Raw genomic sequence first — 17,934 nt, 5'->3', positions numbered from 1 at the left:
CAAGTGCAACTCCTAAGAAAAAACCAATTCCATCAAAAGCACAATCTCATGTTCAGAGAACCAAAGAAAAGAAGCGTAGGTTTGTTTGTCATTACTGTCACAAGCAAGGTCACATCAAGCCTTATTGTTTTAAGCTCAGGTATGACTATATGTACTGGAATACCAGGCAAGTGTTGCCATTAGTGTTGCCAACACTGAACCAGAACACTGTCAGGAGAAAAAAAATTGAGAAAAAGTTTTGGGTACCAAAAGCTAAATCCAACTGTAATGTTGTTTATACTTCCTTGAATATTAATGTTGCAGGTCATTGGTACTTCGACAGTGGCAGTTCACGCCACATGACAGGGTTGAAGAAGTATCTCTTAGACTATGTTGAACAGGATAAATGAAAAATGACATATGGAGGAGGAACAAATAGAAAGATTGTTGGAAAAAACAATTTGAATGTCGAAGGACTGCCCAATCTTCACAATGTTCTACATGTTGAAGGATTAAACGCTAATCTTATTAGCATTAGCCAACTTTGTGATGATAATCTCTATGTTAAATTTGATAAGAATCTTTGTGAAGTATTTGATAAAAATAATTCATGTGTTATTTCACGTAAAAGATATGTGGATAACTTATATCAACTTGAAAAAGATATTGTCTGCAAACACAGGAAAGAGAATGATCATGATTTATGACATCAAAAGTTGGGACATGCAAACTTCAAGACATTGAAGAATTTGTGTAAATATGATGCTGTCCGAGGTATGCCAAATCTGAACTTTAGGGTACAATATTTGAAGATATCGAATATAATTGAAAAAAAACAAATTGATGACAAAAGATATCGAATATAATATTTCTGCAGCAAAGCTTAACTTTATATCAAATGATATAAATATTTTTATAATAATATAATATATCTTTTTTAGAATTAATAATATAATATTTAAATTTTGAATATATTCATTATAATAATTATTAATCACGTACAATAACAATAACATAGATTTCATCCGATAGGCCTTCTCGTATAAAAATTAAATCAAATTTCGATACCAAGTTATTTGAAAACATAAATTACATTTAAATGATTGATTATATTATTTTATTTATTTCAGATATCTTTAAATTTTATATTATTTCTATATATTTAAAACAAATAACAAATAAATACATAATTAAAAAAAATAAGAAGTTTTTTTTAAAAAAAAAATTAAATCAAATTTTGATACAACGTTATTTGAAAACATAAATTAAATTTAAATGGTTGATTATATTATTTTATTTATTTCAGGCATCTTTAAATTTTATATTATTCCTATATATTTAAAATAAATAACAAATAAACAAGTAACAAAAAACGTGAAATTTTTTAATTTCTTTCTTAAAATTCAAATTTGATTATGATGTCTTCGAAAGACATACACTACATTTAAGTTGTATTATATCATTTTATTTAATTTTGGTTATGCTTTTTTTTATGTTACATTTATATTTTTTGTTCTCATTATTCTCCAAATTATTAAATATCTTTTAACATGCATTTGTATATGATATTATGTTTTTCAATTTGTTAGTGTAGAGCTTCATCGTGAATTTACGATATATTGATTGTTCGTAAAGAGATTATTATTGTTATTGTCGTCGTCGTCGTCTTAATTTAATGCAAATATTTTTAACATGTTTAAAATTATAATTAAATTTTTTTTTATAGTAAATACTATAATTTATATTTTAAAAAAATATTAATTTATTTTTTAAAATTTTAATTGATAAAATAATATATGATTTTAATTTTTTTAAATAATATTTGAAAATATCGAATATAATTGAAAAAAAAACAAATTGATGACGAAATATATCGAATATAATATTTCTGCAGCTGAGCTTAGTTTTGTACCAAATGATATAAATATTTTTATAATAATAATATAATATTTAAAATTTGAATATATTGATTATATTAGATTAAATAATTAGTCAAACACATATATAAACGAATTCTAATTATTAATCACGTACAATTAACAATAACATAGATTTCATCCGATAGGCCTTCTCGTATAAATTGTCTTTCATCCAAAAGGAGACGAACCAAAGAGCGAAGGATTTATAAAGCGACGCGGAGAGGAGAGGAGAGGAGAAGAAAAGCATCCGAAAGAGCGATCACGATTTTATTCAAGGTAATCAATTTTTAGATGATGCTTACTTTACAAGTTCCATATTGGATGAGAGCGGCGTCGATGGTTGCCGGAAGGATCAGGGCGCGGGTGGTTAGGGTTCTGGTCTCAGTTTTTTGTTTAGCTGTTGTTTTGGGCTCTCATTCTCTACAGGGAGGTTTTACAATTTTCTGGATTAGTGCAAGGAAGAATTGGTATTCTGTAAAAAATGTGGGCAGAATCATTATCTTCTTCTATGTTCCCACACTTGCTCACTTTACGTATAGATTTATTATTATTTTTTGAGCAATGTACATTTATTTGTATATATGTAGTATGTTTCTGTTGTAAGCTAAAATGAATTAGGCATTGTTCTGTGGAAAAAGTTCTGCTATTTGTGCAGGTGATAAAATAAATTGAATTGCGAATTTAATTTGTGCAGGGCTTTCATCTGATGGCCTATAATCTGTCACTGCTTCGTAATGTATGTTGTTTCATCCTTAGCTGCTAGCTTTGTATTATTTTTTTTGACCCGCAATTTATAGACTCGTGAATTGGATCTAAAAATATTGGACTCATTGATTGGGAATTGCAGTATGTCCTGTATTATTCATATCTGACACCATTTCCTCGGACACTGGCAGGGGTGTGATGATTATCTTGGGTATGACCCACACGAAATTGATGTCGGTGCTGGTAGAACACATGTGAACATCAACACCAAAATATTTAAAGTCGACGAGTACTCCAATCTAGCCTTGGACTTCTACGAAAAGAAAAAAGTTAGACAAATTATTTGATCTACTGGCAGCCCTGATTATTTAATGCACATAAAAATCTTATTGTGCAATTTTTTTTTTTTTCAGCAAAAGAAATTCCATCTCGTGAAGGTTGTGAAGCTCAACAGAATAGGTACATATTACAACATGACTTTGTGGGCACAGGATGATGTAAGCGATCAGCACCATATTTTTCGGGCTGTTGTTTGTGCAGTGAAGGAGAAGGTATACCTTTGTGAGATCAAGGTACCATCCTCGCCATGATGTATTAGTTACTTTGGTGCATATTTTATTAGAGTTTTTGTAATCTTTGTTATTGGTATATATGAATGTTCGATGGTTTGTGTGGTGTGCTGTCTGGATGCATCCGTGTCAAACCAAATCTTTTTGTCAACAGTATTAAAAATTCCATCGTCGGCAAAGGCACAAAGGCTTGGCACGCCGATTCAAATCAACTTAAACAAAATAAAATTCTCAATCTGTCATGAAGAAGTTTGGATGTACAAGTTAGTTGATTTTAGCTTTTTAACTACGGGTTGTTGGGTCATTTTAACTGTATGATAGTAGCGTGTATTTTTTTGTTTTTTGTTAAATTTTCAACTCTCAAAGTCCATAGCCATAAGATATGAAATGGGGGAGAGGTTTTATGAAGACAAAGTAGAGATATGGTGCATGCTGGTTAGCAAGTTCTAAATGTAGCCTGCCAAATGGAGTTCTATGCTTATGTCAGGGTGGATTTAAGTGAATGCTTGAAATCTTTTCTCGATTTTCTGGCTGTTGCGTTCTGCTGCAATGGTCTGAGGCTCTGAGCTGGAGTGAAACCTAAAATGGAGCGTGACATAAATGTCAACATCCTTGAAGTGTAAAATTTGGAGTATATTTTAAATAGGCGAAAGAGGAATAAATTTGCCATAAAAATTTGTGCCTTTTATCCTTATTATTACTTGTTATTGACTACGAAGCTTGAAGGTTTCTTTTTTTTTTATCGGACGTTTCTTTTATCGTTTGCGAATCTCTTGTCCGCCTTTTGTAATTATTTCTCACATATATAATATATTATCGTTTCTTATCAAAAAAAAAAAAAAAAGAAGAAGAAGAAGAAGCATGAAGTTTGATTTTTGTCTTATCTTTTAGAATGATGATGAAATGTCAATTCGGATTGACCATGTGGACGATTATTTCCAAAAACTCGGTGAAAGTGGCGAAGATCAGCCCTCTAACACATGGTACAAGTTTATCTAGAAATTACGTTTTAACATGTTCCTGTATTCCTTTGCCATTGATTTGAGTATTTGTATGTTCTAACTTCTACCTTTAAGATTATCTTAGTTGTTAGGGTATTTATATCTATTCATGAAGGTGCTATGTAATTAATTGGGCCTGATAATCATAAAGTTTTACTTTATTTGCTTCCAGATATTATTAATGAGAACCGTGTTGTCAGATTGATCGAAACACCTTTATTTAGTCTCTATTTTTGGGGTGTTCATTGTGCTACCGATCCTATTTTCATGATCTACCATTTTTTTTATTAATGACTGAAGACTAAATGTTCAATAAATGTTTCTTTTTACAAATATATTGGTCTCTCTCTTTTATTTTATAACTTTAGGGTGTATCTTGGTTCCATGAAAATTCTCTTTTAATTGAAATGTGTTTATATTTTTAAGATTAGTTTCATGATTGTACAACATTTCTTACTAGCTTTTTTTTCCTTTTTCTTTTTTCATATGTGAAACCAGTAAAAATGACCTTGGAGATGGCTATGATGCTGGTTCTGATGGTGTAATTCTTGTCTCACCTACTAGTAAGAATTTGTAGTGAATATTTGTGTTTCATTACATTTAATTTTTATTTGCTAGTTTCAGCGTAATTAAGAACTTTAAGTGTGCTGCTATATCCTGCTCATCCCTTTAGTTCTGTATCGTTTGAATATGTGTGTGAAGCTCTTTCTTATGTTTGATAGAATTGTTCTCAAATTTTTCGATGCCATAGGACCAGTATCTTATTGGTGATGGATCAAACTCAGATAAAAACTAAATAATCATGAAAACTACAATATTTTGGATTAAGAATTGAATCTTTGCATAGCAATATAATTTAAATTAATCAAATGCCATATGACTTCACAGATAAAATTATTCATCATTTTTTGTCTGGTTTGTTGATCTGAAATATTTTTAAAACCAACTGGCAAACTATTTGTTACAATATCAAAGCATGTGCTTGTTGGTATTCATGATCGATTATTGATGGAATAGAATTTCAACTATATTAAATGTTTGGTATAAAACCAATATGTTGGACATGGGAATGACTATATGATTACCATGTTTGCGACAAAAATGTTGTCATATGGAAAAGATAGGTTTCTCATCATTGAATTTTGATTAAAGCAAAAAAATTATTAAATTGATGAAGAGTGAGTGATGATGAAAATTTTGAAAAAAAATTATAACAAAGTCCTGATGAAGTATATCTAGCATTGCTACGAAGCTTACATATTTTTTTCATGAGGATGAAATAGGAAAAAAAAAACAAAACTGTATATTTGTTGACGGATATCAAGATTGAATAATTGATGATGTAAAATCATTTATGAGGACATACCCCTTTTGCATGATGAATGTTCTATTCGCAAAATAAAATTTCTATTCCAGTCACATATTTGTAATTTGTATTTGATTTGATCTTTGTGCACAAAATCAGTCAAATTAGTACATACACAACATCAGCATAAAACTTTCAAAAAAACATGTCCCTGCCACTCTTCATTTCTTAAAAGCCCTTTACATGTGTTCTAAAAAAAACATGCATCACACTGGGAAACAAAGACACAAACGTAACATCGAAGGAAAGAAAATGAGAAATATCATACAGCTTTTGATTTTTAATTGAGGTTGTAATATGATAATTAACTTCAAATAAAGACTGGAGTGCTATCATTTTGTCAATACCACTGAGGTTTTTTTCCCTTTTCTTCTATAAGATTATGACGTGCAAGAATTTCTTCTTGAAATTAAATCTGATAGTAATACTTTTGGAAGTATGATTGATTTGTTGGATGCTCAATCCTCATGCAAAGATCACTTTGTTTAGAGTAATATGAGCATTAAACCATCAAATATGTATGGTAATTATTTAATTTGTTTGAAGAAAATGCATCAATCTTTAATGCTCAACATGGCATCTAAAGCATTCGCTTCCATATTCTCCTGTCGTAAACAAAAAATCCTAACTCTAAATCCCTTATGTATTATTCTAATAGTCGTGTTGTTACACATGCGCGCACTCACACTCACACTGCATTCACATGTATATATATGCATGTGCGTTTCTTTCTTAGCATCATATTTTGTTGAAATCATTGACACAGAGGTATTACTCTATTGTTATTCACTGAAATTATATGCACACATTATGCCCCTTATATGTATAGATCTGTGCATACTTGTTGTATTTTAGTTGTAAGCAAACAAATTAATTATTGTTTTGTCAGCGAAAAAAATATCTGATTATTTGTGAATATAACTCGAGTACTGACAAAAGAAATTAGATTCAGATTCATTGCTGTGCTAATTTTGCAGTGTTTCATGTGATGGGAGATAAATTGTCATATCTTAAGGTACGCAAATTTCTTCCTTTTACTCCAGCGGTAATATTCTTTGTATCTTATTGCAAGTTTCTTACCATCATATTGTTCTTTTGACCCATAATTTTGACTCGTGAATTGGATCCAACATATTGGATCTGTTACTTGGCGGAACAATCTGTATTGCTGAATGTGAAAAACTCAACTTTATTTAAATTTGTTGACAGATATGTGATGACTATTTGGACCCTTGTTTGTATAAGAACTGTGGAATGATGACAGCGGTGAATGCCAACTGCTGTGGCTGGGTCAAAAAATACGCGGAATTGGCCATAAAAATCTACAATCAGAAAGAAGTTAGACGTATTATTTAGCTATTTTGCAGCCCCGATATTGTAGGATATTTTCTAACTTTGTTCTGCATATTTTTGGGCAAATAACAGCAGAAGAATTTCAATCTCATAAAGGTTGAGAAGCTCTACGCTATTTTCCCTCCATCTTACTGCATGACATTCTGGGCACGGGACTGTAGAAGTGATGAGTGTCGTCTGTTTCGAGCCGTTGTTTGCGTTAAGGGTGAGGATGAGGATGAGTATGATGAGGATGAGGATGAGGATGGGATGAAGATGAGGTATTGCTTTGTGTGTGATTAATGTACCATCCACCTATATTGTTGTCATTGATCAAGTCATTTTTATGTTCCAGCACTGCTTGTGTGGTATTTTCTTAATCCTTTCTTTCTTTCTTTCCCCCAGCCCCTGACCCGAAAGTGATGGGAAAAATCATCTTTGAGTTGGCTTCGCAGTTGGTTCTGTTGATATGAATTGTGGCCTTGCTGTTGGTTCTGGTGCTGCTGAGGAGAGTTTGAAATATTAAATTCTACTGTTGTCCAAAATAGGGTTGCAGGTGCTAGTATGAAATTGGTGAGAGTGGTTATTAAGCATTGTATTTAGATGCTATTATATTGGATTTAACCTAATTGTAAAATTTATGTTATGTTTGTGAAAGCCTTTTTTGTTTTGTTTTTTTTGAGTGGGTGAAATCCTTTCTTGTTATTTGACGAATTGTTCTCAAATATTTTGAATGCCACCAACTTGTATCATATTAATGATAGATCAAAACCCAAAAACTATAGGTTATTTTTGAAGTATTGCTTCTCAACCACAATTTTAAAGCTCGGCACAGAATATTATTTTCACAATTTCCTTGCATATATTTTGAGGAAATGCATTTTGTCGGGATACAATGAGGGGTGGGGAATAGATAGTACCTAAACTAGCTTTATAATTCACTGCACATTTGTATCTCTACTTTTTTTCTTACTAAATAATATTTCTCTAACTTTTTGATTCATTCACAGTTCGGTTACAACACATTTACTTTTTAATTTTTATTAGTCAGACTAATTTGAAATTCAAATTGATGTCAACTTTAATTTTACATCTGAAATTAAATTTAAAACCTAACCATATCAAACCTGAAACTGAAATAGTTAGGATTGAAAATCGAATATTTATGGATCATTTAATATAATTCAATTAATAGAGATTGTATGATGCCATGGTGACAATTGTTCGGAGTTTTGTTTGCACTTTGCATAGTGATGTATACTAAAAATCATGTTGAAATCTAGAATGTAAAGTACAATAACACTAAATGGTTATTAATGTTTTTTCCTGACTAAGGTAAGCAAGAAAAATTCTCAGCAGCAGCTTTTTTGGCCAATCCAATAGCTTTATTAAAGCAACCTGACTTTATAAGTTCATGAATCATGAGTGAATTGATGTACTGTCCTTAAATTCAAAAGCAAATTAAGAATTAGTACTTTGTCAAAAAAAATTTGTTTGCACTCCTTGGGCCTACATTATTTTTTTCGGATAAAATTAAGTACGAAACATTGAAAATATGGTAGAAATACAAGATATTTGAGCACTAATTGTTCAAGATCGAGTACAAAAAATATAATTTTGAGTATAAAATCTAAACATTTTTATTAATGTGAACTTGCAACATGTGTTTGTGGGTTCTGTTTCTGCGAGCCTAATTGGATTGCTCTGAAATTTGGACAGAGGTTGTAAAACATCCTAAATCTGAATTGGATTGGTGAAGATTTGATTTGGATGTCTCAATCATTCCCAGTTACTTTTTGAATTTGATTCTTCATCATTTGCTTCATGTTCTGCAGAAATAGGTACTGTGCAACCTTTGTGGAAAAATCATAACTCCATATCTAGCCGTTGGATTGATATGAAATTTTGATATAAGTTTGAAAACATCCTGATCTTGATGTTGATCGGTGGAGATTTGATTTGGATGTCTCAAGCACGTCCAGTAATTTTCATAATTTGATTCTTCATCCTTCGCTTTAAGTTCTGCAGAAATAGGTACTGCACAACTTTTGTGAAAAAATCATAACTCCATATCTAGCCGTTGGATTGCTCTAAAATTTGGATATTACATGTAAAACTTCCTCATAAATATTATGACCGGTGAAGATTGGATTTAAATGCCTAAAAAATGCCTAGTAATTTTCGGAAGTTGTTGCTCCATACTTTGGCTTCTTCTTGTCTTTTTCTTCATATCTCTTAATCAATGTTCCATCCATTCAATGAGCAATACAAGACTTTATAAATACATGTATAGCTTCAAAATAGCTTCCAAGAATTTAATCATCAATAAATCTAATCTGTAAAATCTCACTTTATATGGTTAGTAACAATTAACCGAGTTTTGTAATCATCAAAACATAATATTATGAGACTTGTTAATGCATTAAAAACATTAATCTCATAACACGAGATTTGTATGCGTTTAAGGCGTAACATATGTCTTGAAGTGTTGACAGCACTGAGAGATAACACTTACTCTGAAGTTTATTTCTGGTATTTCTGGTAATCGAAACTGTCAAAACCTTTACAAGTGGCATCAGAGACATTCACTTGACGATACTAAGTGTGATTCTGGTTTTTGTGTTTTGACAGGATGAACTTGTTGAATTGACGCAGGATGTCAATGATTTTGATTTAGGGGATGAATCCATAGTCTTGCTTACCAGAAAGTTTGGTGATTATCTTAGAGGGATGAGGGACAGAGCTGGTCTAGGCTTTGAGAACAAGAAGTTTGAAGTAGGGGAGTCGTCAAAAGCTGTTTTTGTCAAGGAGAACAGTAACTCTGCTAGTGTTCCAAGTGCAACTCCTAAGAAAAAACCAATTCCATCAAAAGCACAATCTCATGTTCAGAGAACCAAAGAAAAGAAGCGTAGGTTTGTTTGTCATTACTGTCACAAGCAAGGTCACATCAAGCCTTATTGTTTTAAGCTCAGGTATGACTATATGTACTGGAATACCAGGCAAGTGTTGCCATTAGTGTTGCCAACACTGAACCAGAACACTGTCAGGAGAAAAAAAATTGAGAAAAAGTTTTGGGTACCAAAAGCTAAATCCAACTGTAATGTTGTTTATACTTCCTTGAATATTAATGTTGCAGGTCATTGGTACTTCGACAGTGGCAGTTCACGCCACATGACAGGGTTGAAGAAGTATCTCTTAGACTATGTTGAACAGGATAAATGAAAAATGACATATGGAGGAGGAACAAATAGAAAGATTGTTGGAAAAAACAATTTGAATGTCGAAGGACTGCCCAATCTTCACAATGTTCTACATGTTGAAGGATTAAACGCTAATCTTATTAGCATTAGCCAACTTTGTGATGATAATCTCTATGTTAAATTTGATAAGAATCTTTGTGAAGTATTTGATAAAAATAATTCATGTGTTATTTCACGTAAAAGATATGTGGATAACTTATATCAACTTGAAAAAGATATTGTCTGCAAACACAGGAAAGAGAATGATCATGATTTATGACATCAAAAGTTGGGACATGCAAACTTCAAGACATTGAAGAATTTGTGTAAATATGATGCTGTCCGAGGTATGCCAAATCTGAACTTTAGGGTACAATATTTGAAGATATCGAATATAATTGAAAAAAAACAAATTGATGACAAAAGATATCGAATATAATATTTCTGCAGCAAAGCTTAACTTTATATCAAATGATATAAATATTTTTATAATAATATAATATATCTTTTTTAGAATTAATAATATAATATTTAAATTTTGAATATATTCATTATAATTATTAATCACGTACAATAACAATAACATAGATTTCATCCGATAGGCCTTCTCGTATAAAAATTAAATCAAATTTCGATACCAAGTTATTTGAAAACATAAATTACATTTAAATGATTGATTATATTATTTTATTTATTTCAGATATCTTTAAATTTTATATTATTTCTATATATTTAAAACAAATAACAAATAAATACATAATTAAAAAAAATAAGAAGTTTTTTTTTAAAAAAAATTAAATCAAATTTTGATACAACGTTATTTGAAAACATAAATTAAATTTAAATGGTTGATTATATTATTTTATTTATTTCAGGCATCTTTAAATTTTATATTATTCCTATATATTTAAAATAAATAACAAATAAACAAGTAACAGAAAACGTGAAATTTTTTAATTTCTTTCTTAAAATTCAAATTTGATTATGATGTCTTCGAAAGACATACACTACATTTAAGTTGTATTATATCATTTTATTTAATTTTGGTTATGCTTTTTTTTTATGTTACATTTATATTTTTTGTTCTCATTATTCTCCAAATTATTAAATATCTTTTAACATGCATTTGTATATGATATTATGTTTTTCAATTTGTTAGTGTAGAGCTTCATCGTGAATTTACGATATATTGATTGTTCGTAAAGAGATTATTATTGTTATTGTCGTCGTCGTCGTCTTAATTTAATGCAAATATTTTTAACATGTTTAAAATTATAATTAAATTTTTTTTTATAGTAAATACTATAATTTATATTTTAAAAAAATATTAATTTATTTTTTAAAATTTTAATTGATAAAATAATATATGATTTTAATTTTTTTAAATAATATTTGAAAATATCGAATATAATTGAAAAAAAAAACAAATTGATGACGAAATATATCGAATATAATATTTCTGCAGCTGAGCTTAGTTTTGTACCAAATGATATAAATATTTTTATAATAATAATATAATATTTAAAATTTGAATATATTGATTATATTAGATTAAATAATTAGTCAAACACATATATAAACGAATTCTAATTATTAATCACGTACAATTAACAATAACATAGATTTCATCCGATAGGCCTTCTCGTATAAATTGTCTTTCATCCAAAAGGAGACGAACCAAAGAGCGAAGGATTTATAAAGCGACGCGGAGAGGAGAGGAGAGGAGAAGAAAAGCATCCGAAAGAGCGATCACGATTTTATTCAAGGTAATCAATTTTTAGATGATGCTTACTTTACAAGTTCCATATTGGATGAGAGCGGCGTCGATGGTTGCCGGAAGGATCAGGGCGCGGGTGGTTAGGGTTCTGGTCTCAGTTTTTTGTTTAGCTGTTGTTTTGGGCTCTCATTCTCTACAGGGAGGTTTTACAATTTTCTGGATTAGTGCAAGGAAGAATTGGTATTCTGTAAAAAATGTGGGCAGAATCATTATCTTCTTCTATGTTCCCACACTTGCTCACTTTACGTATAGATTTATTATTATTTTTTGAGCAATGTACATTTATTTGTATATATGTAGTATGTTTCTGTTGTAAGCTAAAATGAATTAGGCATTGTTCTGTGGAAAAAGTTCTGCTATTTGTGCAGGTGATAAAATAAATTGAATTGCGAATTTAATTTGTGCAGGGCTTTCATCTGATGGCCTATAATCTGTCACTGCTTCGTAATGTATGTTGTTTCATCCTTAGCTGCTAGCTTTGTATTATTTTTTTTGACCCGCAATTTATAGACTCGTGAATTGGATCTAAAAATATTGGACTCATTGATTGGGAATTGCAGTATGTCCTGTATTATTCATATCTGACACCATTTCCTCGGACACTGGCAGGGGTGTGATGATTATCTTGGGTATGACCCACACGAAATTGATGTCGGTGCTGGTAGAACACATGTGAACATCAACACCAAAATATTTAAAGTCGACGAGTACTCCAATCTAGCCTTGGACTTCTACGAAAAGAAAAAAGTTAGACAAATTATTTGATCTACTGGCAGCCCTGATTATTTAATGCACATAAAAATCTTATTGTGCAATTTTTTTTTTTTTCAGCAAAAGAAATTCCATCTCGTGAAGGTTGTGAAGCTCAACAGAATAGGTACATATTACAACATGACTTTGTGGGCACAGGATGATGTAAGCGATCAGCACCATATTTTTCGGGCTGTTGTTTGTGCAGTGAAGGAGAAGGTATACCTTTGTGAGATCAAGGTACCATCCTCGCCATGATGTATTAGTTACTTTGGTGCATATTTTATTAGAGTTTTTGTAATCTTTGTTATTGGTATATATGAATGTTCGATGGTTTGTGTGGTGTGCTGTCTGGATGCATCCGTGTCAAACCAAATCTTTTTGTCAACAGTATTAAAAATTCCATCGTCGGCAAAGGCACAAAGGCTTGGCACGCCGATTCAAATCAACTTAAACAAAATAAAATTCTCAATCTGTCATGAAGAAGTTTGGATGTACAAGTTAGTTGATTTTAGCTTTTTAACTACGGGTTGTTGGGTCATTTTAACTGTATGATAGTAGCGTGTATTTTTTTGTTTTTTGTTAAATTTTCAACTCTCAAAGTCCATAGCCATAAGATATGAAATGGGGGAGAGGTTTTATGAAGACAAAGTAGAGATATGGTGCATGCTGGTTAGCAAGTTCTAAATGTAGCCTGCCAAATGGAGTTCTATGCTTATGTCAGGGTGGATTTAAGTGAATGCTTGAAATCTTTTCTCGATTTTCTGGCTGTTGCGTTCTGCTGCAATGGTCTGAGGCTCTGAGCTGGAGTGAAACCTAAAATGGAGCGTGACATAAATGTCAACATCCTTGAAGTGTAAAATTTGGAGTATATTTTAAATAGGCGAAAGAGGAATAAATTTGCCATAAAAATTTGTGCCTTTTATCCTTATTATTACTTGTTATTGACTACGAAGCTTGAAGGTTTCTTTTTTTTTTATCGGACGTTTCTTTTATCGTTTGCGAATCTCTTGTCCGCCTTTTGTAATTATTTCTCACATATATAATATATTATCGTTTCTTATCCAAAAAAAAAAAAAAAAGAAGAAGAAGAAGAAGCATGAAGTTTGATTTTTGTCTTATCTTTTAGAATGATGATGAAATGTCAATTCGGATTGACCATGTGGACGATTATTTCCAAAAACTCGGTGAAAGTGGCGAAGATCAGCCCTCTAACACATGGTACAAGTTTATCTAGAAATTACGTTTTAACATGTTCCTGTATTCCTTTGCCATTGATTTGAGTATTTGTATGTTCTAACTTCTACCTTTAAGATTATCTTAGTTGTTAGGGTATTTATATCTATTCATGAAGGTGCTATGTAATTAATTGGGCCTGATAATCATAAAGTTTTACTTTATTTGCTTCCAGATATTATTAATGAGAACCGTGTTGTCAGATTGATCGAAACACCTTTATTTAGTCTCTATTTTTGGGGTGTTCATTGTGCTACCGATCCTATTTTCATGATCTACCATTTTTTTTATTAATGACTGAAGACTAAATGTTCAATAAATGTTTCTTTTTACAAATATATTGGTCTCTCTTTTATTTTATAACTTTAGGGTGTATCTTGGTTCCATGAAAATTCTCTTTTAATTGAAATGTGTTTATATTTTTAAGATTAGTTTCATGATTGTACAACATTTCTTACTAGCTTTTTTTTCCTTTTTCTTTTTTCATATGTGAAACCAGTAAAAATGACCTTGGAGATGGCTATGATGCTGGTTCTGATGGTGTAATTCTTGTCTCACCTACTAGTAAGAATTTGTAGTGAATATTTGTGTTTCATTACATTTAATTTTTATTTGCTAGTTTCAGCGTAATTAAGAACTTTAAGTGTGCTGCTATATCCTGCTCATCCCTTTAGTTCTGTATCGTTTGAATATGTGTGAAGCTCTTTCTTATGTTTGATAGAATTGTTCTCAAATTTTTCGATGCCATAGGACCAGTATCTTATTGGTGATGGATCAAACTCAGATAAAAACTAAATAATCATGAAAACTACAATATTTTGGATTAAGAATTGAATCTTTGCATAGCAATATAATTTAAATTAATCAAATGCCATATGACTTCACAGATAAAATTATTCATCATTTTTTGTCTGGTTTGTTGATCTGAAATATTTTTAAAACCAACTGGCAAACTATTTGTTACAATATCAAAGCATGTGCTTGTTGGTATTCATGATCGATTATTGATGGAATAGAATTTCAACTATATTAAATGTTTGGTATAAAACCAATATGTTGGACATGGGAATGACTATATGATTACCATGTTTGCGACAAAAATGTTGTCATATGGAAAAGATAGGTTTCTCATCATTGAATTTTGATTAAAGCAAAAAAATTATTAAATTGATGAAGAGTGAGTGATGATGAAAATTTTGAAAAAAAATTATAACAAAGTCCTGATGAAGTATATCTAGCATTGCTACGAAGCTTACATATTTTTTTCATGAGGATGAAATAGGAAAAAAAAAACAAAACTGTATATTTGTTGACGGATATCAAGATTGAATAATTGATGATGTAAAATCATTTATGAGGACATACCCCTTTTGCATGATGAATGTTCTATTCGCAAAATAAAATTTCTATTCCAGTCACATATTTGTAATTTGTATTTGATTTGATCTTTGTGCACAAAATCAGTCAAATTAGTACATACACAACATCAGCATAAAACTTTCAAAAAAACATGTCCCTGCCACTCTTCATTTCTTAAAAGCCCTTTACATGTGTTCTAAAAAAAACATGCATCACACTGGGAAACAAAGACACAAACGTAACATCGAAGGAAAGAAAATGAGAAATATCATACAGCTTTTGATTTTTAATTGAGGTTGTAATATGATAATTAACTTCAAATAAAGACTGGAGTGCTATCATTTTGTCAATACCACTGAGGTTTTTTTCCCTTTTCTTCTATAAGATTATGACGTGCAAGAATTTCTTCTTGAAATTAAATCTGATAGTAATACTTTTGGAAGTATGATTGATTTGTTGGATGCTCAATCCTCATGCAAAGATCACTTTGTTTAGAGTAATATGAGCATTAAACCATCAAATATGTATGGTAATTATTTAATTTGTTTGAAGAAAATGCATCAATCTTTAATGCTCAACATGGCATCTAAAGCATTCGCTTCCATATTCTCCTGTCGTAAACAAAAAATCCTAACTCTAAATCCCTTATGTATTATTCTAATAGTCGTGTTGTTACACATGCGCGCACTCACACTCACACTGCATTCACATGTATATATATGCATGTGCGTTTCTTTCTTAGCATCATATTTTGTTGAAATCATTGACACAGAGGTATTACTCTATTGTTATTCACTGAAATTATATGCACACATTATGCCCCTTATATGTATAGATCTGTGCATACTTGTTGTATTTTAGTTGTAAGCAAACAAATTAATTATTGTTTTGTCAGCGAAAAAAATATCTGATTATTTGTGAATATAACTCGAGTACTGACAAAAGAAATTAGATTCAGATTCATTGCTGTGCTAATTTTGCAGTGTTTCATGTGATGGGAGATAAATTGTCATATCTTAAGGTACGCAAATTTCTTCCTTTTACTCCAGCGGTAATATTCTTTGTATCTTATTGCAAGTTTCTTACCATCATATTGTTCTTTTGACCCATAATTTTGACTCGTGAATTGGATCCAACATATTGGATCTGTTACTTGGCGGAACAATCTGTATTGCTGAATGTGAAAAACTCAACTTTATTTAAATTTGTTGACAGATATGTGATGACTATTTGGACCCTTGTTTGTATAAGAACTGTGGAATGATGACAGCGGTGAATGCCAACTGCTGTGGCTGGGTCAAAAAATACGCGGAATTGGCCATAAAAATCTACAATCAGAAAGAAGTTAGACGTATTATTTAGCTATTTTGCAGCCCCGATATTGTAGGATATTTTCTAACTTTGTTCTGCATATTTTTGGGCAAATAACAGCAGAAGAATTTCAATCTCATAAAGGTTGAGAAGCTCTACGCTATTTTCCCTCCATCTTACTGCATGACATTCTGGGCACGGGACTGTAGAAGTGATGAGTGTCGTCTGTTTCGAGCCGTTGTTTGCGTTAAGGGTGAGGATGAGGATGAGTATGATGAGGATGAGGATGAGGATGGGATGAAGATGAGGTATTGCTTTGTGTGTGATTAATGTACCATCCACCTATATTGTTGTCATTGATCAAGTCATTTTTATGTTCCAGCACTGCTTGTGTGGTATTTTCTTAATCCTTTCTTTCTTTCTTTCCCCCAGCCCCTGACCCGAAAGTGATGGGAAAAATCATCTTTGAGTTGGCTTCGCAGTTGGTTCTGTTGATATGAATTGTGGCCTTGCTGTTGGTTCTGGTGCTGCTGAGGAGAGTTTGAAATATTAAATTCTACTGTTGTCCAAAATAGGGTTGCAGGTGCTAGTATGAAATTGGTGAGAGTGGTTATTAAGCATTGTATTTAGATGCTATTATATTGGATTTAACCTAATTGTAAAATTTATGTTATGTTTGTGAAAGCCTTTTTTGTTTTGTTTTTTTTGAGTGGGTGAAATCCTTTCTTGTTATTTGACGAATTGTTCTCAAATATTTTGAATGCCACCAACTTGTATCATATTAATGATAGATCAAAACCCAAAAACTATAGGTTATTTTTGAAGTATTGCTTCTCAACCACAATTTTAAAGCTCGGCACAGAATATTATTTTCACAATTTCCTTGCATATATTTTGAGGAAATGCATTTTGTCGGGATACAATGAGGGGTGGGGAATAGATAGTACCTAAACTAGCTTTATAATTCACTGCACATTTGTATCTCTACTTTTTTTCTTACTAAATAATATTTCTCTAACTTTTTGATTCATTCACAGTTCGGTTACAACACATTTACTTTTTAATTTTTATTAGTCAGACTAATTTGAAATTCAAATTGATGTCAACTTTAATTTTACATCTGAAATTAAATTTAAAACCTAACCATATCAAACCTGAAACTGAAATAGTTAGGATTGAAAATCGAATATTTATGGATCATTTAATATAATTCAATTAATAGAGATTGTATGATGCCATGGTGACAATTGTTCGGAGTTTTGTTTGCACTTTGCATAGTGATGTATACTAAAAATCATGTTGAAATCTAGAATGTAAAGTACAATAACACTAAATGGTTATTAATGTTTTTTCCCTGACTAAGGTAAGCAAGAAAAATTCTCAGCAGCAGC

General features: G+C 31.0%; 2 protein-coding genes across 2 annotated transcripts; both read left to right on the top strand.

The window, feature by feature from the left end:
• The first annotated feature begins 2,033 nt into the window (after nucleotides 1–2,033).
• Nucleotides 2,034–7,548, top strand: LOC140890200 (uncharacterized). The gene is made up of 10 exons (XM_073297957.1): nucleotides 2,034–2,174; nucleotides 2,593–2,634; nucleotides 2,795–2,932; nucleotides 3,017–3,175; nucleotides 4,064–4,155; nucleotides 4,672–4,736; nucleotides 6,517–6,554; nucleotides 6,749–6,877; nucleotides 6,965–7,152; nucleotides 7,277–7,548. Exons 2-10 carry the CDS (start codon nucleotides 2,605–2,607, stop codon nucleotides 7,281–7,283), a joined length of 846 nt encoding a protein of 281 aa, XP_073154058.1. The 5' UTR covers nucleotides 2,034–2,174; nucleotides 2,593–2,604; the 3' UTR covers nucleotides 7,284–7,548.
• Nucleotides 7,549–11,735: 4,187 nt separating this feature from the next.
• On the top strand, nucleotides 11,736–17,247 carry LOC140889502 (uncharacterized). Its single transcript, XM_073297219.1, has 10 exons — nucleotides 11,736–11,876; nucleotides 12,295–12,336; nucleotides 12,497–12,634; nucleotides 12,719–12,877; nucleotides 13,767–13,858; nucleotides 14,373–14,437; nucleotides 16,216–16,253; nucleotides 16,448–16,576; nucleotides 16,664–16,851; nucleotides 16,976–17,247. Exons 2-10 carry the CDS (start codon nucleotides 12,307–12,309, stop codon nucleotides 16,980–16,982), a joined length of 846 nt encoding a protein of 281 aa, XP_073153320.1. The 5' UTR covers nucleotides 11,736–11,876; nucleotides 12,295–12,306; the 3' UTR covers nucleotides 16,983–17,247.
• Nucleotides 17,248–17,934: the final 687 nt, after the last annotated feature.

Source organism: Henckelia pumila, chromosome 3 (assembly GCF_033568475.1).
Source record: "Henckelia pumila isolate YLH828 chromosome 3, ASM3356847v2, whole genome shotgun sequence".
In the NCBI taxonomy this organism is placed as follows: domain Eukaryota; kingdom Viridiplantae; phylum Streptophyta; class Magnoliopsida; order Lamiales; family Gesneriaceae; genus Henckelia; species Henckelia pumila.
Note: the sequence above shows the minus strand (reverse complement) of the source record. Positions and strands in the feature narration are given on the sequence as shown.